The 26,059-nt window shown below is 47.3% G+C and overlaps 1 protein-coding gene across 4 annotated transcripts; it reads left to right on the forward strand.

Annotated features, from left to right (window-relative positions):
• Positions 1-102: 102 nt before the first annotated feature.
• Positions 103-26,019, forward strand: ACLY (ATP citrate lyase). 4 transcript variants are annotated; one of them, XM_041462957.1, is made up of 29 exons: positions 103-209; positions 5,374-5,543; positions 6,884-7,006; positions 8,388-8,450; positions 8,991-9,181; positions 10,114-10,193; positions 10,641-10,771; positions 12,425-12,543; positions 13,042-13,178; positions 13,573-13,634; positions 13,799-13,916; positions 14,595-14,749; positions 15,539-15,629; positions 16,044-16,073; positions 17,756-17,897; positions 19,640-19,808; positions 20,164-20,268; positions 20,493-20,689; positions 20,844-20,925; positions 21,269-21,379; positions 21,901-22,028; positions 22,221-22,314; positions 22,564-22,718; positions 23,070-23,220; positions 23,724-23,867; positions 24,048-24,161; positions 24,648-24,730; positions 24,965-25,041; positions 25,196-26,019. In XM_041462957.1, the coding sequence occupies exons 2-29, from the start codon at positions 5,385-5,387 to the stop codon at positions 25,288-25,290; spliced, it is 3,306 nt and encodes a 1,101-aa protein (XP_041318891.1). In that variant the 5' UTR covers positions 103-209; positions 5,374-5,384; the 3' UTR covers positions 25,291-26,019. The 4 variants fall into 4 exon arrangements, with proteins under 4 accessions (XP_041318891.1, XP_041318895.1, XP_041318892.1 ...); XM_041462958.1 differs by lacking the exon at positions 103-209 and adding an exon at positions 846-933; XM_041462960.1 differs by lacking the exon at positions 103-209 and adding an exon at positions 1,238-1,390.
• The last annotated feature ends 40 nt before the right edge of the window (positions 26,020-26,059 follow it).

Consider the following 26,059-nt stretch of genomic DNA (forward strand, 5'->3'; position numbering starts at 1 on the left):
GGCTACGCGGCCGCACCCCACCGGCGGCGGCCAATGGCTGCGCAGCGGGCGCTCAGGCAACGCGCACGTGGTAGCGGCGTTGGCCAATGAGCGGCGGCGGCGGCCGTAGCCCGATGGGCCGGGGAGGCCGCGCTCCGCGAACAAAAGGCGGCGGCGGCGGCGCGAGCGGGGCCGGAGCGGCAGCGGAGCGGGGCGGGAGCGGGGCCCAGGTGAGTGCCGGGGCGGCTGCAGCGCCGGGGCCTCGCACGGCCTCTCTTGCCGGCGGCGCCCACGCGTCCGGGGCGGGAGCCGCGCTGGTTGTGGCCGGCCGCGGCCCCCATGGCGGGCGAGCGCCGGGAGCGGCCCGCAGCCTGAGGGAGCGCCCGGGCTCGCTCGAGTGGCGGGGGGGCCGGGGACGGGCAGCGGTGCTGATGCTCCCCGCGCGGGTTGCGCCGGCCGGGGCGGTGTGCGGTGGTCCCGGCGCAGGGATTACCGCGGGGATGGCAAAGGCTCCGGCTTTACGCATTTTGTTTCCCCCTGGTCCGAGGGGGCTTTGGCCAAAGCGCTTTCCTCGGTGCTGTGAGGAAAATCCTTTCGTGGCCATGCTGGAGGAGCAGCCCCGTGTCGGGATCGCGCTGTTCCTGTACGAGCGTGCACAGCCCGCGTGTCCCTCCCCTGGGTTCCAGCTGTCCTGTTTGCTGCTTGCAAACACCTCCTGTTTGCCTTGCTCCTTTCGAAATTCTCATCCTGCTCTGCAGACTCTCCCTTCTCTGTGTTGAACAGTTTGTTGTCTGCAGGCTGAAAACTGAGCTGCGCCCTGACTATCCTGTTTTTGGATGTCTGTATTCTTTCTGATCCCTAAGCAGGTTTGGAGCTCGGAGTATCAGCTCTGCGCTCCGGTGCTGCTACCCAAACCCTCTTGGGTGTCCTGTGAGACTCTGCAGCTCTCCCCAGGTATCAGGGCTCTTCCCATGCTTCCAGCACTGCCTGAAGTGGTTCCCAAACAAGGACAGCCACAGTTGGAAGTCCTGCCCAGCCATGGTGGTCAGGGAGCCCTTTACTGCTGTTCACTGTGCATGTGATTTAAGGAATAAGCTTGTTAAGGAGCCCTAAGGGTGCAGAAGAAGATGATCTTTAATGACAGGATCCACAAATTGCCCCCTTGTGGCACTGGGTGCCCACCAGGTCTGTGTTAGCCACATGTAACCAGTCCATGGTCTGTGCTCCTCCCTGGCTGCCGTTTTTCTCTCAGATTGTGTGTGTGCAGGAGCCTCCCCCAGAGCTGGGCATGCAGCACCTGTTTGCATCACCCCACACAGCATTTCCCAACCACAGCTGGGGGACCATGACCTCATGTTGGCTGCAGCTCTGAGCCCTCACCATCCTCTGATGAAACACACGGGTCTGCCAGGTGGGAGCTGATGTAATTTTTCATGCTGCCATGGGCTGAAAATACTGGCTTGGCTTGAACTGTGTTAATAAATTACCCAGAAAGGAGGGGAGGGGCTGCTTTATGGTGTGGGTTTGTTGACACAGTTCTGGGGAGAGTGGGTGTCAAGCCTTCCCTGGAGAAGGAGTCCTTTCCTCCTGGTCTGAAGTGTTGTTCTGGTGCAACTGGAGCACAGTACCAATCTGGATCTCAGAGAATTCCATGAGCACCACATTCTGTGTGAACACAGACTGGTGGAGCTGAGTTACACCTCTTCTTCTGGTTAGAAGAAAAACAAACAAAATCAATGTCTGTAATACTTTTTCTCCCCTCGCAGAGCAGACCGTGTCACACTGAGCAGTGCCACATCCCTGATCTGTTGGGAGTCAGGGAGACTCCACCTGAGTTCTGTGACAGGAATGCCTCCCTGTTTCTCCATCTGTGTTTCCTTTGGATTTTTTGGGTGCACCCTTCAGCTGGTTGCTGATATATTGGAGCAGATATATCAGTTGTTCCACAGCAAACACAACATCCAGCTCGAGGGCTCTTGCCTGCCTTGCCACCATCCTCCTGATTTTCTTTGTCAATACACTCAGGAAACTTTCCCCAAGCATCAACTTATTTGCATCTATTTGGCAGGTGATGTTTTGAGGGAATAAGTGCTGCTGAGCCCCTGAAAATGTGATCTAATCCGTGTCACTTACTTGCTAGCAAAAGCTGGAATTCAGCTCTTTTTGGATCAGTGAGTATGGATGATGAGAGAAACGTCTCTGAGGTGTTGCAGGGAAGCTGTTGGTGTTGGAGCCTCATTAAATGAATACAAATAATTCATGGAAATCTGTGGCACTTGTCCTGCTGACATGAATCTGCCCCTGTGTGTGGTGGGTGCAAGGTCTGGGGCTTGAAATGCTGCGAAAATTGCAGATCAGTCTTGGCTAATGCGTGCTGAACAGAGCAGTGGAAGAGAACGTTGTTATCCCTCCCACAGCTTGTTCTGGGCAGAGAAAAGGACATTTTCCCTGAGTTTACCTTCAGAGGTGCAGCCTGTGCTCTCCCCAGCACTGCAGGTGCTAACACGACTGAAAATAAGATTAATTCTGACAGGTGAGAGTTTGAACCTGTCTCATTCCTGGGAAACTGAGGAGATTCAGTTCCTCTGCCTCTGTAGTGACCCTGCTTGGTGTTAGCAGAGCAGATGCAGTGAGTTAATGGACCTGCACGAGCACACACAGCCAGGAATTGCTGATGCCCTATGGATTATTTTCCTGCTGATCTCTTAGCTTAGCAGTTCAGCAGACTGAAGCAATTGCTTTGTACTCCCTGTCCCACGAGAAAGGCAGGGTTAGAACAGTGGAAAAACTGAGTGAGGGGTGTGATTAAAGACTTGCTAATGTTTAGGAGATGTGAAACTCTGGCAGATAAGGTCAGAACAGCCTCATTCCTGCTGTTCTGTTGCCATGACACGAGGGTGTTATTTTTCATCTACTGCTATTGTAAGAATTCTGTAGTTTCCTTTCTTTCCCCCAGTAGTGTTACTGCAAAAATGAGGTGATGAAGTTGTGAGGGAAACCAAAGGAGCAGCAGAATGGAGCAACATAAAAAAAGACCAGAAATGGTTCTGGAAAGGGAACAGCTCTGCTTTGTGACCCTCAGGTTTAAGGAATCCCATGCATATCACTTGTTCCCACTGAGGTTTTTTTACAGGACTGTTCTTAATAAGACCTGAGGGACAGCCTAGCTCCAGTGTCCTGCAATTGCAGGGTATTCATTGGCATAGCCAGCATCAGCCTGAGTGGTTTAATTTGTAATTGTGGACTGAAGTTCTGCAGGGCTGTTCAGAGACTCTGTGACGCCCTGGAGTAATGACAAATACTTAGGTTTCTTAAAGAAATATGTTTGCCATTTTCTTTTAGCCATCTGCTTCTGCTGCAGTGAGATGTGACGCTGTTTCTGTGGGACAGGCCCTGAGCAGATTGTGGAATTGATGGATTTTGAAGGGGTTTGAAGCAGGAATATTGCAGCTCCCTCTCAGGCAGAACAAATGGTGCCTGCAGGTATTATGGGAGCAGGTTTGCTCTCAGAAATAGCTCTGCCTAAAGTACAAATTCCAGTGGAAAGTTTTGGGCTCTGCAGTACAGATGAGGTGTGTGTGTGCTGTGGGACCGTGTCTGTGTGTGCCTGCAGGATTGGTTTGGGGTTTGGTGTCCTCTGGCTGCTCACAAGAGCTCCTCTCTTGTCAGGCCACCTTGGGGCTAATAAACTACCAGAGCTGTTTCAGTAGGCAGCTGGGGCAGGTGTTTCTAGTGGCAGGAGTGGGGGTTGAGTCTGATGAAAGATGGGGTGCTGCAGAAACATTGCCCGATGCTGTTTTGAAATGGGATTAAATTGGAAGCTGTGCTGCAATCCTGTTCGGGTTTTACATCAGAACTCTTTGAAAGTGGGACTGCACTTTTGTCTTTTGCCTTTGCTGTAGCTTTGTGATTTTTAACCCTGGAATTGCATTTGAAAAGATGGCACTGGCAAAGTTGACTGCTGGTCCTTAAGCACAGTTATCAGCTTCCAGTAATAGCACTTAGTCTGACCTGGTTGGTTTTGGAAGCTCAGGGAATGCAATCTGCCTTCTACTATGGAGTAGGAGTTGGGATGGACCCACCTCCTCCTTTCTGCTCTAGGGAGAAAAGTTCTTTATTTTAATTATGGCTAGTTAATCGCTGCCTGTTCTGTGTTTGCTTATAGGATGAATAGCCCAGCTGATTACTAATGGTTGTTGCCCAGAGGGCAGCACAAGAAATAACTGGAGTTTGTTAACTGTTTCCCTCTGCAGTGGGGTATGTGTTTTGTGAGGGCAGGTAGTCTCACTGAGCAGTTCTAGTACTTGGCTGTCCAGGTGCTCAGGTGGAATCTGAATTCCTCTTTTTTGTGTTGGTGCACCTCTGCTTTGCAGCTCTCCCAGAATCCATCCCAAGGGTGCTTTTGCTTCCTGCCACACTGGCAGTGCTTGGGAGACAGTGACGTGACCCCAGTCACTCAAAATGCAGGAGGAGCTGCTGCTTGAGCCTCCCTGTCAGCAGTCTGACCCCCAGACACAGCAAACCTGCTGGCTGGTCACAGCACTCGGCTCTGGTGTGTGACACATGCAGACAGGGTCACTGGGATGAAGTATTCTTTTAAATAAGTGTTTATGGCAGCTAAAAATAAATGGATCTTTGACACCTTACCAAAAAGAATAGTTGCACTCTTGAGGCCAGAAATCATTTGCTTACATCAGTTTGGAAGATACTCGAAAAGAGAAGAAAACCATCCATAGGAAAGGGACTGAATTTGAAATTTTTCTTAAAAAGAACAACCCCAAAACCAAAACAAACTGTCTAAACTTCATCTTTGTTGTTGTCTTGAGCATCTTATTCTCTCAGATGTAAAGCTCTTTCCAAGAAATCTGGTTCTGAAACAAGAAAAAAACAGTGATGTAAACCTATTCTAGTTTTGGTAATCCTGGCAGTGTTTTCTTTTCCCTTTAGAAAAGGGATGGGGATTGCTGACATGCCCACAGTCAGGCTTGGCTGGGAATATGGGATACCTTAGAGAAGTGAGTGGGAGGGAGGGGATCCCTCCCTGGAAATGCACCAGGAAAAGGGGTAGGTGGGTTACACCAGGAGCAGTCCTGGGGTGCTGCCCTGGATGTGAGGGGATGCTCCAAGCTGTGGGTTTGGGAAAGGCTTGGTGGTGGCTGGGACAAGCTGCAGGGATTCTGCAGACAGGGCTGGATGAAAACCAGCCCAGTGTGCATGGCAGGGGAAGGGGTAGAAGTTTTAAGCAAAGTGAGTAGTTCTTGCTTATTTTGGGGAGTTTTATGATCTTACATGTAATTGGTTTGCTTTGGGTTTGTGTTGAGCTGAGTGATGCTCAGTTCTTTGCCAGAACACGGCTCTGTTCCTCATGGGTTTTTGGTTTTTTTCCCCATCCAGACTAGGTAACCATGTCAGCCAAAGCCATCTCTGAGCAGACAGGGAAGGAGTTCTTGTACAAATACATCTGCACGTCCTCTGCCATCCAGAACCGCTTCAAGTATGCCCGGGTCACGCCAGCCACGGACTGGGCACGGCTCACCCAGGACCACCCCTGGCTCCTGAGCGAGGTAAGGACAGCAGGATCTGCCTTCCTGCAGCCCCTGAGCACTGCTCCAGACCCTTCCTGAAGGAGCAGTCGCTGCTGCTGCTCTGCTGCAGTCACTCCCAAGCCTGATGAAACAACAAATCTTTCTTCAAGGCTCGGTATCACTTCATGGGGGGCTGATTATTCCTTTAAGAGTGTGAAATACAGGAGCAGAGAGAGCTGTGAAGCAGTTGCTCATAACTGCACAGAAGGTGAAGGAGGTTGATTCAGGCAGAGATGTCAAAGCCTTGCTCTCTGAAATGAGGGAGTACTCTCCCCATGTCAAGTTAGGACACTGCTTAGTTTTTTTGAATCCAAGCAAAATGTCAGGGAAAACTTCCTTCATAAAGTTTTTCAGTCCAAAATAATTTATCTCTGTGTTTCATATCCTCACACTTTCTGTAGAGAAAACATACCCAGAGCTCTTTTTTATTAGCTGTCCAAGCTGGCTCTTTTCCAGTGGTTAATTATATTAAGTCATTGGCTGGAGAATGTGAATGTCTCATAGTCCTTGACTGACTGACTGACTGATAGAAGCCCTGCACTAATTAGATGTTCCATGCTCAAGTGCCTGAATGAACTGCAGGAGGAGATCAGCAGTGCTTCTGAAAGCCTTGCAGGAAGCCAGAAGGGAGCAAGGTTGCTCTTGGGCCTTTAGGACAGGTTCTGTAAGGCTGGAAAGGGTTTCAGGTCTAACAGCAAGATCATGCTCAGTGTCCTTTCCTGCAGCACAGTGTGTTCTGACTCTTAAGTTACTGAAGTTCCAGGACATATCAGTGGTACAGGAGAATGACACCCAGTTCTAGTTTGGTTCTTTAAAAGGATATTTGCAAGCTAGAGATGTGTATAACCCAGGAGCAGCTATCCATGGGTATCTTATCAAGAGCCACAGTCAGCTGGCTGAAATGTGCATGACCCTGGCTTTAGTCACTCTCATAAGCAAAATGTAGTGACAGCAGGAGCATGTGTTTTTGTTTTTTTTTTTTTGTTTTTTTGGGTTTTTTTTGTTAGCAACTGTCTGTGTCTGTCATGACTTTTATTGGGTTTTTCATCAAAAAAATAACAAGCTGTCACCTCAGCCTCTGATGCCTGCTTACAGCTGAGTAGAAACAAGACAGCTTTTCTCAAAGTGCAGCATAAGAAAACCCAAACTTGCAGGCATATTGTATCAGGAGCTGGATTTGCCAAGATTAAAGGAATTTTACAAGGATGGATGCTGTGCAGAACTGATTTAACTTTTTACTTCACTATTTGCAGAGAACCACTCGACCAAAATCACTTTCTAATGCTTTTTCCTTTAAATCTCTTGCCCAACCTCTGCAGCGTTTAGTGGTGAAGCCAGACCAGCTCATTAAGAGACGTGGGAAGCTTGGACTGGTTGGGATTAACCTCACTCTGGATCAGGTGAAGGCTTGGCTCAAGCAACGCCTGGGCCAGGAAACCACGGTGAGTTCTTCACTTTTGTTCCCAGGACAGGAAAAAAGCTGTAAAATCCCTGGTTCTCTCCTGCAGCCAGCCCCTGTGTTTTGGCTGATGACTGAGTGTTACTTCAGGCCCTTATTTTAACTCAGTGCTGAAATATGGGACTCCTCAAGTCAGGTGTCATAAGCTTTTGGAGATGTATTTCACACCCAAGATAGCTCAGCTACCTCAGAAGGCATAAAATCAGCAGGATGGCTTCTGTGGTAGTGTTGGAAACAAAAAGGTTTTAATAAAAGGCAAAATAACAAAACTCTTTACAGAGAAAAACCGAGCCAGGTGCCAGAGGTTCTTGCTCCTGGTAAAACACCTCACAAAAGCCATTAGTTTTTGTTCTTTTCTTTTTCTAGTAAATTGCTCAGGCTGGACTTTTTGGCTTCCATCCAATTAGCTATCCTTAAGTTTGAGGTCAAGTCCCCCAGGTCCTATGAGATGTCTTTTCACCTAATTGAGGAGAGAAACTTCTGGGCTTATTTCCTTTTTAAGGGGACAAAGGATAGTTTTGTCACTCTGTCAACAGGAGGCACATTCCTATACAGTGCTACCACGTAGTATTTATTTTCCTGGGAATGACAGTGCAGAGCTAATGATAATGAAGTGCCTGCCATCCCTGCTGCTGTGTGTTGGGAGCTGATGGAGTTGTGCTGCCTCAAGGAATTTATGGTTTTGGCCCTGCTGAGATTGATTTGGCTCTGAGCCTGTGCAGCAGGAATTGGGAAACAGCAGGAGCAGCACTGTGAGTGCTCCCTGTTGGGAAAACCATGGGTGTGGAAATTACTCCTTTAGCACAACACAACAACAATATCAAAAGCAAGGTTTGGGCCACAGACTCGGGACCACTGGTATCCTCAGAAGCAGGGAGTGTCCTCCAGTGTCTCTTGGGTTTGGATAACAGGAAAGTGCCTACACAGAACAGTTCCTGCACCCATAAGAAGAGGCTAAAGGATTCTCTTGCTCTTCTGTGCTCCCTGATACCATTTCAGGCTCTGAGGCCTCTGCTCCTGCCACTACCTCAGGAATTCCTCACTTCTGAATTTTCCACTACTCCAAGTCCTCTCCAGCCCTTGTGCCTCACTGTGCTGAGCACAGTGACAGAGCTGTCTGTGGGACAGGAGAGGAGAGCAGCTGTCCTGGTGTAATTCTGATACCCCTCTGTCCTGTTAGGAATGGGAAAGGTGACTGACTCCTGTAAGCAGATATCCTGGGGTGCCAGTGCTGAGTGCTGTGCTGGACAGGGAGGAGTGCAGCAGGCAGAGGGAGCAATTTTAGAGCAGTGCTGATTAACTCTCAAAGCTTTCCATGTGCTGGACAAGTGTTTATGGGTGTTTATCTTGTTTTCTGTCCCCAGATTGCTAATGCCAAGGGAGTCCTAAAGAACTTTCTGATTGAACCCTTCGTCCCTCACAAGCAGGTTAGTACACCATCAAAGCAGGCTTTTAAATCTCTTTGGATTTGCATGCTTAGCTGGATTGGTACAGAGGAGAAAGCAGAAATTTGGGAGTGTGCTGTTGAGCTGACAGTGTTGCTGCACACTCCAGGCAAAAACATCATCTGTATTTCCCTACTGAAATTTTAAATAGAAAATAAATTAATACACTCTCATATTCATCATAATTTTTTAATCAGTTTGCCAATGCAATGAAAACTCCTAAGAGAGTACATCATAGCAGGGGCACTATAAAACAAATAAAACTGCAATTAGAAGAAGGGCCTGCCAGACACTTCTGCACACGGATCTTTTTGTTAATTATAGTCATTGCTGAGATAATATCACTGTTTCCTTTTCCTGATTCAAATAAAAATGACTGGTGAGTCTTTCTCAGTGTCAGGGCCGCTCTAGCACTGCTGCTTCTTGGGAAGCTTGACTTTGTGCTCAACCTCCCCAATCCCAGCACTGTCACAAGAGCTTTTAGGGTCACTGCTAAATCCTTGTCCCTGCTGTGTGGCACAGGAGGAAGAGTTCTATGTGTGCATCTACGCTGCCCGTGAGGGAGACTATGTGCTCTTCCACCACGAGGGAGGTGTGGATGTGGGAGATGTGGATGCCAAAGCTCAGAAGCTGCTCGTGGCAGTGGATGAGAAGCTCAATGAATCAGATGTGAAGAAGCATCTCCTGCAGCATGCACCAGCTGACAAGAAGGAGTAAGTAGAGATGCAGTTCTGGGTAGGAGCAGCCATGCAGCAGCTGCTCTCTTTTATCTCAGTGCCACATCCCTCTATTTTCTTAACTCTGAAGCTCACTCTCCTGCCCTTCTTGCTGGTCTCCAGAATATGCCATGCATCCTGAATCCAAGCTCTCTGACCTTATCTCAGCTGCCTGTAAAACCCAAAAATAAGGTTTCCTGGTGCTGAGCCTTTACTTGGCAGCAGCACTTGTCAGCCTGCTTAGGTCTCAACCTGAGACTGGAGACATGTGCTGAATTCTGATCCTTTGTGCCAGCACAGAAGTTTCTTTTGTTTAGTGAACTGGTGATGAGATGTGGCTCTGACTGCTAATTCAGAACTTCCCTTTCCCTTGCTCTGGCCTGATCTCCAAAGTTATTCTCCTGTTCCTCCTTCTGCAGGCTTATCTGTGGATCTCAAGCCTTCTGCATCTCCCTCAATTAGATGCCCATATCTAGTTAGCCTAATATGAGTCATGATTTTTCCAAACACAGCTTAGTCCTTGCTGACATTGTGCAGTTCTGAAGGGTGAAGGAGTCTGTCACTCCACCAGTTCACTGCAGCCTCCTCCCCATCACAGCTGAGGAAGCTCAGATCTGACAAAGATGGGTATCAGCAGGGAGGCAAAGATGTGCCTCTGTCTTATAGGGGGATAAATCAGACAGCACAGCTCTGACAGTTGTGAGCAACTGTGTCCTCAGCAGAGTTTGGTGGAGGGTAATTAAGATGAGTCATCAAGGTCTTCCTTCCCTTGAGTCATCCATCACCCAGGCTTCATCCAGAGAAGATGAATGAGAATGAAAGAAATTGATGCCAAGTAGATTTGCAGATTGCCACTAATACCAATGAACAAAGCAGACTGTACTTAGATTTGGCTGCTTTCATTAACTTGTGTTAATTTTTTTTTCCAGCATCTTGGCCAGCTTCATCTGTGGCCTGTTCAACCTTTATGAAGATCTGTATTTTACGTACCTTGAGATCAATCCATTAGGTAATGAATATTTTGGGAAGCAGAACTGTCTGTTCTGAACTACTGAAATGTGTTCTTGATCCTTCCTTTGCTTCTGTAAATCACAACAGCAGCAGGTGCCATGTGCAGAAGTATGGACGTGGCAGTGATCTGGCTTTGAGCTGTTCATTCAGTGAATTAAAAATGAGGAAATGAAAAATTCCCTTGAAGGGGATGTTAAGGCAGAGCTGAAGATATAGAAATTGCACTGTAGAACAAAATAGCCCCTGAGACAGAGCCTGGGCCATGGCCACAGTTACTGGTTAATTCCTCAGGGAACTTGCTGGGGCTGGTCAATACTGCCCAGTGCCAGGGTAAACAGCAGCCACCCAGCTTTTGCAATGATGCCTGTGTGGTACCAGCTGTTGGAGTAAATCTGTGATATGTCTCTGTACAGCCCAGAGCTAATTGTGATGTTTTTCACTGCAGTGGTGACTAAGGATGGTGTTTACATCCTGGATCTGGCTGCGAAGATTGACGCGACGGCTGACTACATCTGCAAAGTGAAGTGGGGGGATGTGGAGTTCCCCCCTCCTTTTGGCAGGGAAGCTTACCCTGAGGCAAGTGACAGCTGGAATTCCTTCTCTGTGTCCTGAATTTATCATTGCTTGTATGCCATGTATCACTGAAGGGGTGTCAGGGACAGACAAAGGTGATACAGAGACTCCATCATCAGAAGGCATGAAAAGGCACTTTGTTATTAGAAATCCACAGCTCTTACAGAAACAATGCTGAACCTAAGACCTGATTGGCCTTTAGGAATCTCTCTCACTTATTAGTCAACTTCTTCTTGTAAACATCTTTGACAAACAGAGATTGCCTGCCAGGTGCAGAGGTTGAGATAATAATTGTTTTAATTCTTTCTCTGAGCTTTCTCACAGCTTCCCAGGAAAATCCTGGGAAAGAGCTATGTCTCTGTTCAGAGGATATGTGGTTACCATATCCATGGTGTTGCTGTTTCCAGTGGTTTTGTTGCTGTGTCTCAAGTCCCTTGGCAGTGCTGTCCATGAGTAGCTGCAGTCCTAGGATTGCTCAGAATCACACTCTGAACTGCAGTTGCTTCCCAGCTCTGTTTGGTCAGTTCTTTAATTCAAAATTGACTTTTTTTCTAATGGAGGCTGATATTTAACTTCTGTCAGCTGTGTGCCAGAGCTCTGTGCCTGTGCAGAGCTTCCTTTTGTGCTTCCTGCCCACGTTGTTCCCCTCAGCATCACTATTTTTCTCCTGGAGCAGTGGTTACTGGGAGCCCTGTGGGAGCTGACATTCCCTCAGTGTTTCAGTGACAGCTCTGAGAGCAGAGCAGCAGCTGTGTGCACATGCTGCATCCAAGGGTGAATCCAGAGAAAATAATCACCACTTCTAGAACTTATAAGTAAGAAGATGTTAATGCAACTATTTTTCCAAAAAGTGAGGACAATTTACAATGAGCACTTTACAATAAAGCTAGCAGTGCCTGTTCCCTCTCCAAATTCCCTGGCTCTGTACTGCTGGATGCACAAGCACTGCTGCAGACAGGTCCCAGCAGCTTCAGAGGCTGTTGGAAGTAGAGCTCTCTCCTTAATTATTCTGTTACTTATTTCAGGGGTCTGTTCTTTTCTCTCCAAAAAGATTTCTGTCCTGACTTTTTTCATTTTAATTATTATAATTATGCTTCAGTTGGAAGGTTTTTGTACTGTGGCCAGAAAATCCATTTAGCTGTTCCTTTCCATGTAGCTTGCTGGATGCCAGCACTCAACTCAGTTTGCTCTTAAAAGGATTAGTTCAGTTTTTGTCTCTGAATCATCCCTCTCTGAGTCCCTGGGAAGGTTGTTATGGCAGAGTCTTTGCTGGGAATGTTAATGAACTCTGATGAAGTGCTGCTCAGCAGTCTGGCACGCTGGGCTGCAGGGGCACCACGTTGAGCCAAATTACAGCTCTCAGTGATTGTGTTCCTGGCTCCAGCACAGCCAGAGCGCTCACCATGGGTGAGATGATTTTTAGATTTCCTCAGGTCTCAGTCTTGGACGAGGCCAGAACAGAGTTTACAGTTCTGTTTGGATTTTGTGCCTGTTGTGTGATGGAGGGATGGAGCTGTCCCTGACAAATGCTGAGTTTGTAGCTCTGCTGTCCCTGAGGTGTGATTGCTCTGTGTTTCCACATGCACCCAGCACTATGAAGCCTTGGGATGGAAAAGGGTGCAGGAGGAAGCTGAGGTTGTGCTGCTCTCTCTGCAGGAAGCCTACATTGCTGACCTGGATGCCAAGAGTGGGGCCAGCCTGAAGCTTACAATCCTGAACCCCAAAGGCAGGATCTGGACCATGGTGGCTGGTGGTGGTGCTTCAGTGGTGTACAGGTAATGGGAGTGAGGTTTCCAGAGGAGGATTTCATGTGCTGGGAGAACATAATTGCTGCAGCCTCTGGAAAGTAGACTCTCCTAAAGCCATTTTCCTGTACTGTGATGTTTGGGATCTCTGTTCAGAATGATGATGCTGTGCAGATATTTCACCAGGCTATGGAACATAGTGTCAGCTATGGAATTTAGTTTTGGAAGGGTTATGGTTAGATACAATTTCTTACGGAGATACAGTTCCTTTCTGACTTACCAAGAAACAAGCTGGGTGGAGGCTGTTGAGGGTAACATGATTGTTGTAGTGGCCCCTGAGTTTGCTTCTGGGGAGCATGACAAGATTAATCGTGGCTGGCAATAAGATGAGGGCAGCTTTGTTTTCAGCAGACAGCACTGTCCCTCTGTTAAGAATCCCACTTCCCCAGGGATTTGAAATACTTTAGGAACTTTATAGTGACTCAAATGATAACTAATCTCTTAAATAACTGCTTTTTGTGTTGTTAGTGACACCATTTGTGACCTGGGGGGTGTGAATGAACTGGCCAACTACGGGGAGTACTCAGGAGCCCCGAGTGAGCAGCAGACCTATGACTATGCTAAAACCATCCTCTCCCTCATGACCCGAGAGAAGCACCCAGAAGGTAAGGGAGCTGCTCAATTCCAAAGCTGTGAACCTGTCTGACAGAAAAACCTGGATAAATCTGGGCTGTTACTATGCTTAGCCTTCCCTGGCAGAGCTTTCAATGTACTTCTGCCTTCTGAACAAATCAGGGCTGGATTTCTGTTAGCTTTTGCTTCAAAGAGAGGACTTGTGGTTTTTCATGGGGCCTGAGAGATCCTTATCAGACATTCTTGCTTGGTACAAAGCTCTTATCTTGCAGGCTCTACTAAACTCAGCTGCTTTAGGGTTGTTTTTTCTGCTAAATACAGCTGGTTACTCTGAAACTTTGTTTCACTTGATGTCCTTAACTGCTTCCTGATCTAGGAGCACTCTGCTCTTGAAATGGCTTCACTTACCTGTGTTTGTTCCCTCAGGGAAGATCCTGATTATCGGAGGCAGCATTGCAAACTTCACCAATGTAGCAGCCACCTTCAAAGTAAGTGGCCAGTCTCAAACATCAGCAAACACACAGCTGTCAGCCCCCAGCCCTTCTTCCCAATTCCATGCTTGGCCATCGTCCATCTCTTCCAGGAGTTTGAGATGATGGGACAGGGTAAATGTCTGGCTGCCTGGGTCACCTGTCCTGTGTGTTTCTTTTAGGGCATTGTGAGAGCAATTAAGGATTACCAAGGCCCTCTGAAGGAGCATGAGGTGAGGATCTTTGTACGAAGAGGAGGCCCGAACTACCAGGAAGGGTTACGTGTCATGGGAGAAGTTGGTAAGGACCAAGCTCGTCCTTAAGTTTTATTCTTGCATCTTGTTTCTTCCACTGGCTTTCTCTGGGGGTTTCAGTTGTTGGTTTCTCTGGGTCTGGATTGAAGGCACTTGAGACAGTAATTCATGTTCAGACTCAAGTGTTTTATTTCTTATCTGTGAAACCGTCTCATGACTGTGAGTTCAGCTTTTCATTAGAAGGCACAAAATGGCCAACATCTCTTGGTACAAGGTCCTTTAAAACTAAACTATCCAATTAAGAACTGACACCTAAATTGTTTTCTCTTTTAACGCAATAACTGATCCTAAAGAGCCCACAATGCAGACTTTTGTGCCCAATTACAAAATGCCACCCAAACCCATGAAGAAGAAACCCAGGATGACACCCTGTGCCCCCCATCTTGCTTCCATCCACAACACACTAAAAATCCCAAAACCTAAATTTCTCACCAAGTGATACACCTACACTACTCTCTATAATCTATTTCACATGTTTCTGGATTCTAGTCTATCTTGAAGTCTAGGAAACTTTCTTCTTGCATGAGAGTCAAAGTCAGTGCTCCCCTGGGGGTCAGGGTACCCCAGAGCAGACAGAGAAATATTCCCTCGGTGCCCTGGGTTTCCACAGCTTTCTGCCAAGCTTTCCCCTGAGCATGCTGACTCCTCTTGTGTACTTCCACAGGGAAGACCACAGGGATCCCCATCCACGTGTTTGGCACGGAGACCCACATGACAGCCATCGTGGGCATGGCCCTGGGCCACCGGCCCATCCCCAACCAGCCGCCCGCCGCAGCCCACACCGCCAACTTCCTCCTCAACGCCAGCGGCAGCCCCTCGGTGAGCTCCCTCCCACTGAAAGGGGACAGGGTGAGGAGCCTTGAAGGTAGCTGCCCGTCCAAACAGGCTGCAAAGGCATTTTGGCCACTAGTGTATTTGTAGGATGGTTTAGGGAAACAAACGTGGCTCTGCTGGTGTGGTTTATCCAGAGAGGACACCCCAGTGCCCATCTCACTTGTGCAGAAAATGTGGCCTCTCAAAGCTGGCAGTGAGAGTGTTGAATCTACTGGGTCATTCAATTTTCTGTTGCTTGACTGGAAACTCATTTTCTTTGGTTTTATTTGTAGTAGACCAGTATTGTATTTGCGGGGTGCTCCATGGCAGGAAGGATCAATGAATCTGACTCCATGTTCTCAGAAGGCTAATTTATTATTTTATGTTCCTATATATATTAAAGAATACTAAAGTATATGATACTAAAGAATACAGAAAGGATACTTACAGAAGGCTAAAAAGATAATAATGAAAACTTGTGACTCCTTCCAGAGTCCCAGCACACCTTGGCACTAATTGGCCAATGGTTGAAAACAACCCACAGCAGAAACCAATGAAACAAACACCTGTGGGCAAACAATCTCCAAACACATTCCAAAGGAGCAAAAACAGGAGAAGCAATCAGATAATTATTGTTTTCATTTTTCTCTGAGGCTTCTCAGCTTTCCAGGAGAAGAAATCCTGGGTGAAGGGATTTTTGAGAAAATATGACAGTGACAAGGCCCCCTCCTCCTCTGTGCTCCAGGCCATACCTGGAGCACTGTCTCTCACTGACTTGGCTTCTGAATCTTTCAGACTCCTGCACCGAGCAGAACTGCCTCCTTCTCTGAGTCCAAACCAGATGGCATTGCTCCAGCTAAGAAGGCAAAACCAACAGCACCTCTTGGTAAGTCCAGCCCTGGGAGTGCTGCTGGCAATGCTCTGCTGTTCCCAAAGGCAGGATGGGCATGAGACAAATGCTTTTTTTTTTTCCTGGCTATAAAAGGAAGCAGTTTTGTGGTACCTGGCTATCTTTCTCTTGAGTGTAGTTAAGTGGTTTAGCAGCTCACTTGTGCCATGAGCTCATACACACAGCAAGTCAGAGTTGCCCTGATCTGGGATGTTCAGGAACAGCACAACGAGAGGAAGTACAGTGAGAGGGCTCCAGTCTGCTTGTTTTTTAACAAGAGCAAACCCAGAAACCCTGAGTGCTGAGGAGAGGAGAGGAGGGCTGCTGCAGCAGCTGCCTGGGTGCCTGGCCAGCAGGCTGGCAGCAGTCAGCTCTGTCATGCCATTGCATGAGTGATTCTCTCTTCAACAGATTCAGTCCCAGCCTCGAGACCTGGTTCAGGTAGGACCTGTGTGACCTGCTGAATGTGCCTGGCCTCACTGGCAGCTGACTTTTTTTGGTTCTTAGTTTTGTTGCTATTTTATCTCTCCTAAAGTTTGCTGTGTTGTCTGGTCCTTTCCTCCTGGCCAGCATTTTTAGCTGTCACCATGTGAAGTTCTCATCTGTTTTTTCAAGTGCAGATCACATATGCTTCTACACAAATATTTCGTATTTCTGGGGGAGAGAGGGCCAGGTCTCAAACAAACTTCGTTTTTTCTTCCCTTCCCCCACACAACCATCACAGAGAACAGCCTGAGGCACGCAGTGAAAAGCTCTGTTCTCTTTGCTTTCCAAAAGGAGCGACCAATAACTGGTATCTTATATCAAAGGGAAACAAAGTAGTGCAGGGGACCTGGTTATCAGGTTTGGAAAGTACAGAGAAGTCACAAATTAACTAAATGTTGCCTTAACAGTCCAGCAAACCATTAAAAGCTTGTGCTTAGTGAGGTTATTTTACTGGGACTTTAAAACTATTGGGCTGTGTGAGAGTGAACTGCTGAACTGGAGACAAAGCAGAGCTCAGGTTACCTCCCTTATCATGAGGAGGGACAGTAGAAGGGGAATTCTTGGATTGTTGCTCTCAGACAAACATCATTGCCTCTCTGGGTCTGCATTTTGGTGTTCCTAGGAACACTCATGGTACCTCCTTGCAGGCACCTGCAAGATAAACAGAATTTTCAGTTTCCTAATAGCAAGTCATGTTGCAGTGAATCTGAGCTGTGAGTGTGTAGGGCTGGAGAGCAAGGACTGATTTTTTTTTTTTTTTAAGCCAGAGGAACAGTGTCCTGTTTAATCCCTAATGCTGTTTACCTTTGATCCAAATCCAGGAAGAACTCAGCAGCAGCCCAAGCTGGCATCAGCAGGTGGATCAGCTCTGAGTTTTTACAAGTTTTAAAATTAATTCTGCCTGAAGTCAGAAGGAGAGACTCATTGTTGTGCTGTGACAAGTGGTTTAAATAGACTTTAAGCCAACAGTCCATCCTCACTGGCTGAACTGTTGCTTTTCCTGTGACTCTGTCCCCTGAAGCCAGGTTTTGGGCCATGTATAAATTCTTGGAGCCATGAAGTTTGTGTTGGATTCTGGTAATTAAAAAAAAAAAAAAAAAAAAAAAAAACAGAAAAGAAAACCCAAGTATGTTGAGCTCCTTTTATTTTCTTTGTCCCCCCATTTCCTGCCCTTTATGTTTTTAAAGTTTTCCATCATTCTGCTATGATGCCCTGACTATCCTCTCATGGTTCACCCAGACTGTGAGCTACCTGCAAATAAATACATGAAATTCAAAGTTCTCTTCAGCTTTGCATAAGAAAACTGGGAGAAATATAAAAGGCTCACGAGAGGAGAGGCACTTTTTACTTCTCTCCCAGCTCCCTCCTGTGGTTCACTTGCCCATTTAGTGAACCCCAAAACCTGGCTGTTGTGTTCAGAATCCAAGGAAGGAATTACTAATTCATCTACAGTTTCTTAATTTGCACAGTGTGGCTACTCCATCCTGCAAACTGCAGTTCATCTCCTGGGTTCAGTTTGGAGGAGGGGGAATACACCCACCCTGGAGCCTTTCAGCAGCCATTTGGCAAAGTTGCAGTTTGTGTTTGCTCAGGTTTGAAGCTGAATTGGGTTTTTTTTTCCCCCTCTTTCTGAGCAGGTAAAGCCACCACCCTGTTCAGCTGCCACACCAAGGCCATCGTGTGGGGGATGCAGACCCGGGCTGTCCAAGGAATGCTGGACTTTGATTATATTTGCTCCCGGGACGAGCCCTCAGTGGCTGCCATGGTTTATCCCTTCACGTGAGTAGCCTGTGACTGTGTCACTTTTCCATTTCCCTCCAGCTCTTCTGTGACCTTCCTCTTCTCTCAGTGTCTGTGGTTCTTTAGTGGGGCTCTGCCCTGGTCTCTGTCCCTGCTGGAACATCTTCTCTGCTCCCTTCCACCCCTGGGTTGGCTTTGTAGGCTGCTTTCTTCAACCATTGGTTTTGGGCTGTGCTGTTGAAACAGCTTAGTGTTCACCACAGAATTGAAGTTCCACTTTTTAAAATATATCCAAATTCCGTTCTTCACTCAGTGATTAAGGCAGGTGTGGCTACTTGGGCTTTCTTTCCAGCCCCCTGGCTCAGCAAAGGCAAGCAGGCTGTGTAAGGCTTCTTCCACTCACCTGCTGTTGGCTGTGTGCTTGTCTAAGACACCTTGATTTGTGCCTGCAGCAGCAGGAATTACCCCTCCAAATATCACCCAGAATCATGGCAGCTCTGCTGACAAACCAAAGCAGGTATGCAACCAAACAAAATTTTAAAAAAAAAAATCTTGTTCATATTCTTTCCAATAGCAGCAGGGATTTCTTAGCAGGCAGGAAGCCTGTGGATCCTTTGATGGGATAGAGAGTTCCCTTGTGGTATTTACCCCCTTTTACTCATCCCTGCAGAGATGAAAAGGGCTGTTGGGTGTGCATGAGCTGTTTTATTGTACCTCCTCAGTGTGGGGGTCTCCCTGTGGGACAGGGCAAGCAAGCAGAAGGGAAACAGCAGCTGTTGCTTCCAGTACAGTGAGGTGGGAGCCCAGAGCCAGGCAGGAGCTCTGGTTCATTCCTGTGGTATTTACAGACATCCTGGAGAACTGATGTCTAATCAGCCTCTGTCCTGCAGAGAATTTCTCCTCTTGACAATTAAGACCTTGTACTGTTATTCTGCAGCTCTGATGGTAATTGCAGCTCTGTAATGACTTCTCAGCAAGTGCAAACCTTGGGGTACTGAGTGCAGGCACACCCATGTCCATAGGTGAGTGACAGCCTCTGGCAGTGCTGCACTTGATTAAGGAGGAAAAAGCAATAGGAATTGAAGTTAAAGGCTACCTGTAATTACCTGATTCTGCTTGACCTTTTGGAGGGAGCCAGGCTGGCAAAACCTGGAATGTTCTGTCAGGAATGTACTGGTATGGGAGCACAGCCAGTATCCACACACTCAAATGCCTGCCCAGTCAGACTTCACTGCAGTGCCACTCAGAGCATCTACTGTGTACAAATACCAACAGTGAAACCTTCCCAGGTGCTTCCCCCCAGTGCCTGTGGGATGAGCAGAATCCCTCTGTAGCAGGATTGGGAAGCTGACTGGCCCTTCCACTGCTGTCCTGGCTGTTCACTACAGCTACTGGTTTGCTGTTCCCTCAGTCCAGTGTTAGCACCAGCCCAGTGACACAGCTTTGCCTCTCATTCATTACTCTTTCTGTGCCTCATTCTGTCTTCCAGCTTGGAGTAGAATTAAGGCTCTGGTAACTTCACTGTGGGAGAGCTTATTCATCTTGCTGGATGCCTCTGTCCCCATTAGCCCGTCTCCTTCCATATGCTGCTCTGTCCTATTCTCTGAAGAACCTTCTGCTGTCATATGGTCCCTCCCCAGACATGCTCACGTGCTCGTGAGTGTCTCAGTCAGCTCAGGGACTGAGGATGGGGTTTGTAAACTCCTCTGTCTGCATGCACTGTGTCCCTTTGCCTTTCCAGCAGCCTTCAGGTCAGGGCTTTCCCATCTTCTCTCCCACAGCGGTGACCACAGGCAAAAGTTCTACTGGGGCCACAAAGAAATCCTGATCCCAGTCTACAAGAACATGTCAGATGCCATGAGGAAGCACCCAGAGGTGGATGTTCTCATCAACTTTGCATCCCTGCGCTCTGCCTACGACAGCACTGTTGAAACCATGAATTACCCTCAGGTGAGTGCAGGATCCAGAAGAAGCCCAAATGAAGAAGGAAGACCCTGTCAGCATGGTACTGGTGTTTCTTAAACCATGATGGCATTAGCAAATTGTCTTGGTTTTCTGACTTAGCAGATAATCCCCAATTTTAACTCTTTACAGAATGTAAGGAGGATACTGAGGGTCCCTGGTAAATCCTGATGCTGGACTTGCAATTTGTTTAAGAGGATCTTGGTGCTTCTGGGTTAGCAGTAACTACTTCAGGCTGACTATAATAGAGTGCACAGAGTGACCTCCCAAGTGTGACCTCCAGGGCCTCACAAGAGGCAGCTCTGTGGGGTACCAGTGGATTTCTTTCTCTCACTGTTTGCAGATCCGCACCATTGCCATTATTGCCGAGGGCATTCCGGAGGCCCTGACACGCAAACTCATCAAGACAGCTGACAAAAAGGGAGTCACCATCATTGGGCCTGCAACTGTAAGTACTGATGGCCACCTTCTCCTGTCTTTTTAACCTTCAGATCAGCTTTCTGCAATGGATGAAGTGTATCCTACAATCCACTTTGTCTTTGCTCACAGGAAGTGTGTGCCAGTATCTCACCTTAAAGTCTTTGCCATCCTCCCTTCTCTATGGAAATGCTGCCTTACACAAATGTTCCTCAGTTTCATGATTTTAAAGGGCTTTACACCTTTCTCTTATAGGTTGGTGGGATCAAGCCAGGTTGCTTTAAAATAGGCAACACAGGAGGCATGCTGGATAACATCTTGGCATCGAAGCTGTACCGCCCTGGCAGCGTGGCCTACGTGTCCCGCTCTGGAGGGATGTCCAACGAGCTCAACAACATCATCTCCCGGACCACTGACGGGGTCTACGAGGGGGTGGCCATTGGAGGAGACAGGTATGAGTTGGTACCTTCAGCAGACAATGGTTTTTGAGTTGGTCAGCAGAGGAATTGTTGGTAATTTGGAGAAGGAAGAGTAGGTTGGGTGTTAGTTTTTCTTTCAGGAAAGTATATTATATAAATTTCTACCATTTCTCCTGATTGCACACAGATATCCTGGTTCAACTTTTATGGATCATGTCTTGCGTTATCAGGATACTCCAGGAGTGAAGATGATTGTAGTACTGGGGGAGGTGAGTGAGATCACTTAACTCTGAGAAATAACTGCGTGTGGCTTTTGTTTTGGGAGCATCTGACCTTGTTGCAAGGATGCTAAATAGTAGCTTCTACTGTTCTTGAATATTCCTAATTTTATTTCTTGCTGCTTTCATCAAAAGAAATTGAATGTGTTCCACAGGCAAGCATAGTCTTCCCTATTAAAAAAAAAAGATAAATCAGGAGGTTTGTTCTGACACTTCAGCCATTATTCTGTGAAAAAAAAAAAAAAAGAGAAAAACTCCCAGCAATGCTTCTTTGTATGTGTTGGAGCTGGTTTTATCAAAAGTGCAGCTCGGAACCATCTCTCTCTCCCTGCAGATTGGGGGCACAGAAGAGTACAAGATCTGCAGGGGTGTTAAAGAGGGCCGGATCACCAAGCCAGTGGTGTGCTGGTGCATTGGCACCTGTGCCACCATGTTCTCCTCAGAGGTATGTGTGAAAATGGGGGCAAATGCATAAAATTGGAATATATCCACAACAGGAAGGAAAACACGACTTCACTCATTGTACCTAAACCTTCCAGAACTGGCATTAGTAACTTTAATGTGTAAAAATTCATAAATACAAATTATAAAGATATCTTGTGCTCTATAGTTCTGTCACAGGAAATTTCCAGGGGATTCTGCTTACTTGTGAAGGGAGCCCAAAGATGCCGGGAAAAGCAACAAATTCCAATAGCTGCCTGTTTCTGGAATGGGGCTGGCAGAGATTTGTGTTAAGCAGCACTGAAGTGGGGCAGTTTAGGGAGGCAGAAAGTGAATGAGCCTGGAGGGATTCCAGATCAGAACATCCCTGTGATTGCCCTGTTGGCTCTGACTGCATCCAGGAGTTTCGGTAGCCCAGAGGAGACAGATGTGCACCCACTGGTGTTCCCAGTCAGGGCTCTGTTCTGTTGCACTCTCTGCAAGTAACAATCTGTATTTCTTAGTGCTCTCTTTTCCTGTTTGTAGGTGCAGTTTGGCCATGCAGGAGCTTGTGCCAACCAGGCCTCTGAAACTGCTGTAGCGAAGAACAAAGCCTTAAAGGAAGCTGGGGTGTTTGTTCCCCGGAGTTTCGATGAGCTGGGAGAGGTCATTCAGTAAGTCACTCTCACAGGGCACCTTCAGCAGTGGACAAAAGCTGTCAGGACACTGATCCTGGCCTGATAGGGAATATATTTCTGCTTAAGGAAAGCAGATTCTACTTATTGTGGGGTTTTAAAGTCTAGGTTAGATCTCCTCTCTTGGATCTCTTAGAAGGACCAAAGTTACTGAATGGATTCTCTCCCTAGGTCTGTGTACCAGGATCTTGTGGCTAAAAGAGTGATTGAACCAGCTGAGGAAGTGCCTCCTCCAACTGTGCCAATGGATTACTCCTGGGCAAGGGTGAGCTGTGCTGGTTTACCTGCTTTTGGGTTTCTTGGAATCAGGCAGGGCATTGGCTGTGATTCTGGATGCCACGCTGGGATTATACCTTGTGCTTTGTGGTGTTACTTGTGAGCTGTGCTGGTTCTGGGCTGTGGAAGCTGCTCTGAGGGCAAACCTGAAGCATGGCTGTTTGCCTGCTCTGCCTTGTGCTGCCCCTCTCTGCTGGTGTGGGGTGTTTAACGTCCTGTCTTTACACTGCAATTCCAGGAGCTGGGGCTGATTCGCAAACCGGCTTCCTTCATGACCAGCATCTGTGACGAGCGAGGACAGGAGCTGATCTATGCTGGGATGCCCATCACAGAGGTCTTCAAAGAGGAGATGGGAATTGGAGGGGTTCTAGGCCTGCTCTGGTTTCAGAGGAGGTGAGGTGTTTCTTGTGAAAGCTTGCAGATTCTTTGTGGGTTTTCTTACTTTTTTTTGCTTAAAAGTCTATTAATAAGCAACTCCAGGATTCCTTTGTGAGGGTAGATTCACTGGAATGCCATCTCTGTATTTCCTCCTTGACACTATATCAGCATTTTGGGTTGCATACAGTGTGTTTTAATCTCAGGATGAAGTTTTCCATGAGTCTTGTGGTGCATTGAGCATTCTGTATTCTAGGCCTGATTCACACTCTGTGACTACTTGTGTCACCTCAGTTCTGGTGAGGCTGGGGACTTTACAAACATTTGCATTTGTGTTCTGTCCCTGACTGATGTGGTGTCTGTGCCCAGGTTACCCAGGTACGCCTGCCAGTTCATTGAGATGTGCCTGATGGTGACAGCAGACCACGGGCCAGCTGTGTCTGGAGCCCACAACACCATTGTTTGTGCCAGGGCTGGCAAAGATCTGGTTTCAAGCCTCACTTCAGGCCTTCTTACTATTGTGAGTACCTGATATTCAGGAGGTTTAGCTTTGCTACTCATTACTCTTCTAGGTTTTATTCCTGCTAATTTTTGGATGGCTGCAGAGTCACAGACTGGTGGTGTCTGTCCACTCACACTTTGAATTTCAACTCTAATTGTTTGGTTTTGGTTTCAAATCTCATCCATTTTTTCAGTAAGCCAAACTAGTTTGTCTCCTTTGAGTTTAGAAATATTTCTTAGTAGCCAAATTTCTGTCAGTGTTGACTCTGGTTGCCGGAACTCTGACAAGAGTTACTAAAACAGACACTGGATTGCCTTTTCCCCCACTGTTGTCTCTAGCAAAGATGCACTGGCTCCAAACTGGCATTCATGTGAGAGATAAGCAAATGCTTTCTCTCAGGTGCCTGCCCAACTCTAATGTCATGAATGCCAGAGACCAGCAGGGTGGATGGGGGAGATAATCTTGGGTTTGTATCTTAATTGTCGAGTCCTTTGATGTAATTGCCTTTGTTCTGCACCCAGGGTGACCGGTTTGGGGGAGCACTTGATGCTGCAGCAAAAATGTTCAGCAAAGCTTTTGACAGTGGGATTATCCCCATGGAATTTGTGAATAAGATGAAGAAAGAAGGGAAGCTGATCATGGGCATTGGACACCGAGTGAAATCAGTAAGAAAACTGCATTAGGACAAACTGGAGGGATTTTTAGGGACGGGTGGGGGAAGAACGAAAACAAAGGGAAGAAAATCAACAAGTGTCAGAGGCAGCTATTGACCAAATTCTCCCAAATCTACAAAGAGTAGCAGTAAGAGGCAACATCACTGACTGTAATGTGCTCTGAACTTGCAGATAAACAACCCTGACATGAGAGTTCAGATTCTCAAGGACTACGTGAAGCAGCACTTCCCAGCCACTCCGCTGCTGGACTACGCGCTTGAAGTAGAAAAAATCACAACTTCCAAGGTGAAGGGCACCAGCTCTGAACTGCTCTGGGCGCTGCTTCTCATGGCAGGGAAAGTGACTGGGCCTTAGCTGTGTTTTCAGTGCAGTGCTTCATAAATTGTTGCTGGGGATTGTGTCTGGGGTGGAGTTGAAGCCAAGTACAGCTGCAGTTTGGGAAGGCTGAAGGCATTTGGCTACCAGGGAAATGCTGAACAAGCCAAACCATCCTTTGTGTGGCTAGTGTCCACACTGGCACTGCTGGGTGTAAATCCCAGGCTGTTGGCACATCTGCTGGCCCTTGGCAGGGAACCTCTGAGGGCTGAACCAAGGGACCCCTTGTTTTGGGTTGATTTTCCAGCATTCCCACTGAGTGTAGCCCTTGCTCAGGCTGCTGGGCTGGTGTGTCCCCAGCTACAGGCAGCCCTCAGATCACCAGTGGAAGGTGCCATGTGGACACCATTTGCACTCTGTTGACATCTTTGTTGGGGTGTGTTTTATTTCCTGCAGAAACCAAACCTTATCCTGAATGTAGATGGCTTCATTGGAGTGGCCTTTGTTGATGTGCTCAGGAATTGTGGCTCTTTCACACGGTGAGTTGAGGGGAAGCTGTTCTTGGATCGTGGTCCTGTGAAGCTGCACTGCCAGCTCCTGAGGGGCAGAATTCCATGACATGGGAAGGAAACAGCCTGATTTGGCTTTTGGGTGCAGAAAGCTGCCAGGGGAATTTGTGTGGCTTCTGGCACTAGAGCAGGTGGCAGCCCATCTGAGATTGATTCCTTAAACAGATGATTACCAGGAGCCATTTATTTTCCTTTGTTTTGCAGGGAAGAAGCAGATGAATATATTGATATAGGAGCTCTCAATGGCATCTTTGTACTGGGCAGGAGTATGGGATTCATTGGTGAGTTTGCCCTGTCCTCCCTGCCCCTTCTGGGGCTGCCCTGCCTCAGGACCACCAGACAAACCTGAAACCCAGGGGGATTCAGAAATCCAGCTCAAGGCAGAGACTAAGAGGAGGGATGGGAATTTTGTAACATAAACCACTCTCCTTTCAGGACACTACCTGGACCAGAAGAGATTGAAGCAGGGCCTGTACCGTCACCCCTGGGATGACATATCCTACGTCCTACCAGAGCACATGACCATGTGAGAAGCTGCTGTTGCCTTGGAGTGCTCCAGGACAGAAGCCTGGCCAGGGGACAGCCACAGTGGGACTGTGATGTATAAAGATGATTATTGGGACAGAGACGTCGAGCTGCCTGGTCAAACTGTGCAAAGCGACTGTTTTATAAGGATAGAAACTTACTCTAATAAAACCAAAACTTGTGCTATTCCCTCTGTTACCTGCTGTATTTAATACCGTCTCTCACACTTTTATTTTTTTCTATTCTCATTTCATTTTGTTTCCAGGAGTGATTTAGGGTTTGGGGGGTAGAGTTTGGCTCATAGGTATGCCTTACTGAACTCTGGTAACAAGCTGTACCTTTCCCATGAGGGGAACGTGCCTGTCATTCCCATAAGCCATCACTTTGGATTTTTTTTTTTTGTTTTTGTTGTCTGTTGTTTTTCAATTTGTTTACCATGGTCTTATCCTTGGTCTGACTGTACCTGAATCCTGGGACCACTGCTAAAGTATAACCAATGTTACTCAAGCTGGTGTAGTAATTTAAAGTGTAAAGTTGTAACATACTGCTGTGAAAACTGTGAAATCCCTGTACTCCAGTGTCTGTATTTATGCAAACCTCTCCTTTCCTCTGACTGCTGCTCTGTGCACTGTCACTCATGTAATCTGCAGCTGCAAAAATATCTCAGTAATAATTTGTGTCCTCCTTGTCTGTGTACTGTAACCAAACGCAAATAAATACACATTACTAATTTATTCTTTTTCCATGTGTGACTTCTGTGAGTTGTCCCTGAAC

Source organism: Pyrgilauda ruficollis, unplaced genomic scaffold, assembly GCF_017590135.1.
Source record: "Pyrgilauda ruficollis isolate IOZ18807 unplaced genomic scaffold, ASM1759013v1 scaffold161, whole genome shotgun sequence".
In the NCBI taxonomy this organism is placed as follows: domain Eukaryota; kingdom Metazoa; phylum Chordata; class Aves; order Passeriformes; family Passeridae; genus Pyrgilauda; species Pyrgilauda ruficollis.

Coding starts and splice junctions, on each gene's coding strand:
- ACLY (XM_041462957.1), top strand. CDS start 5,385: ATGTCAGCCAAAGCCATCTCTGAGCAGACAGGGAAGGAGTTCTTGTAC. Junction 10,772..12,424: donor GCAGGGAAGCTTACCCTGAG/GCAAGTGACAGC, acceptor CTCTCTCTGCAG/GAAGCCTACATTGCTGACCT. Junction 13,635..13,798: donor ATGTAGCAGCCACCTTCAAA/GTAAGTGGCCAG, acceptor TGTTTCTTTTAG/GGCATTGTGAGAGCAATTAA.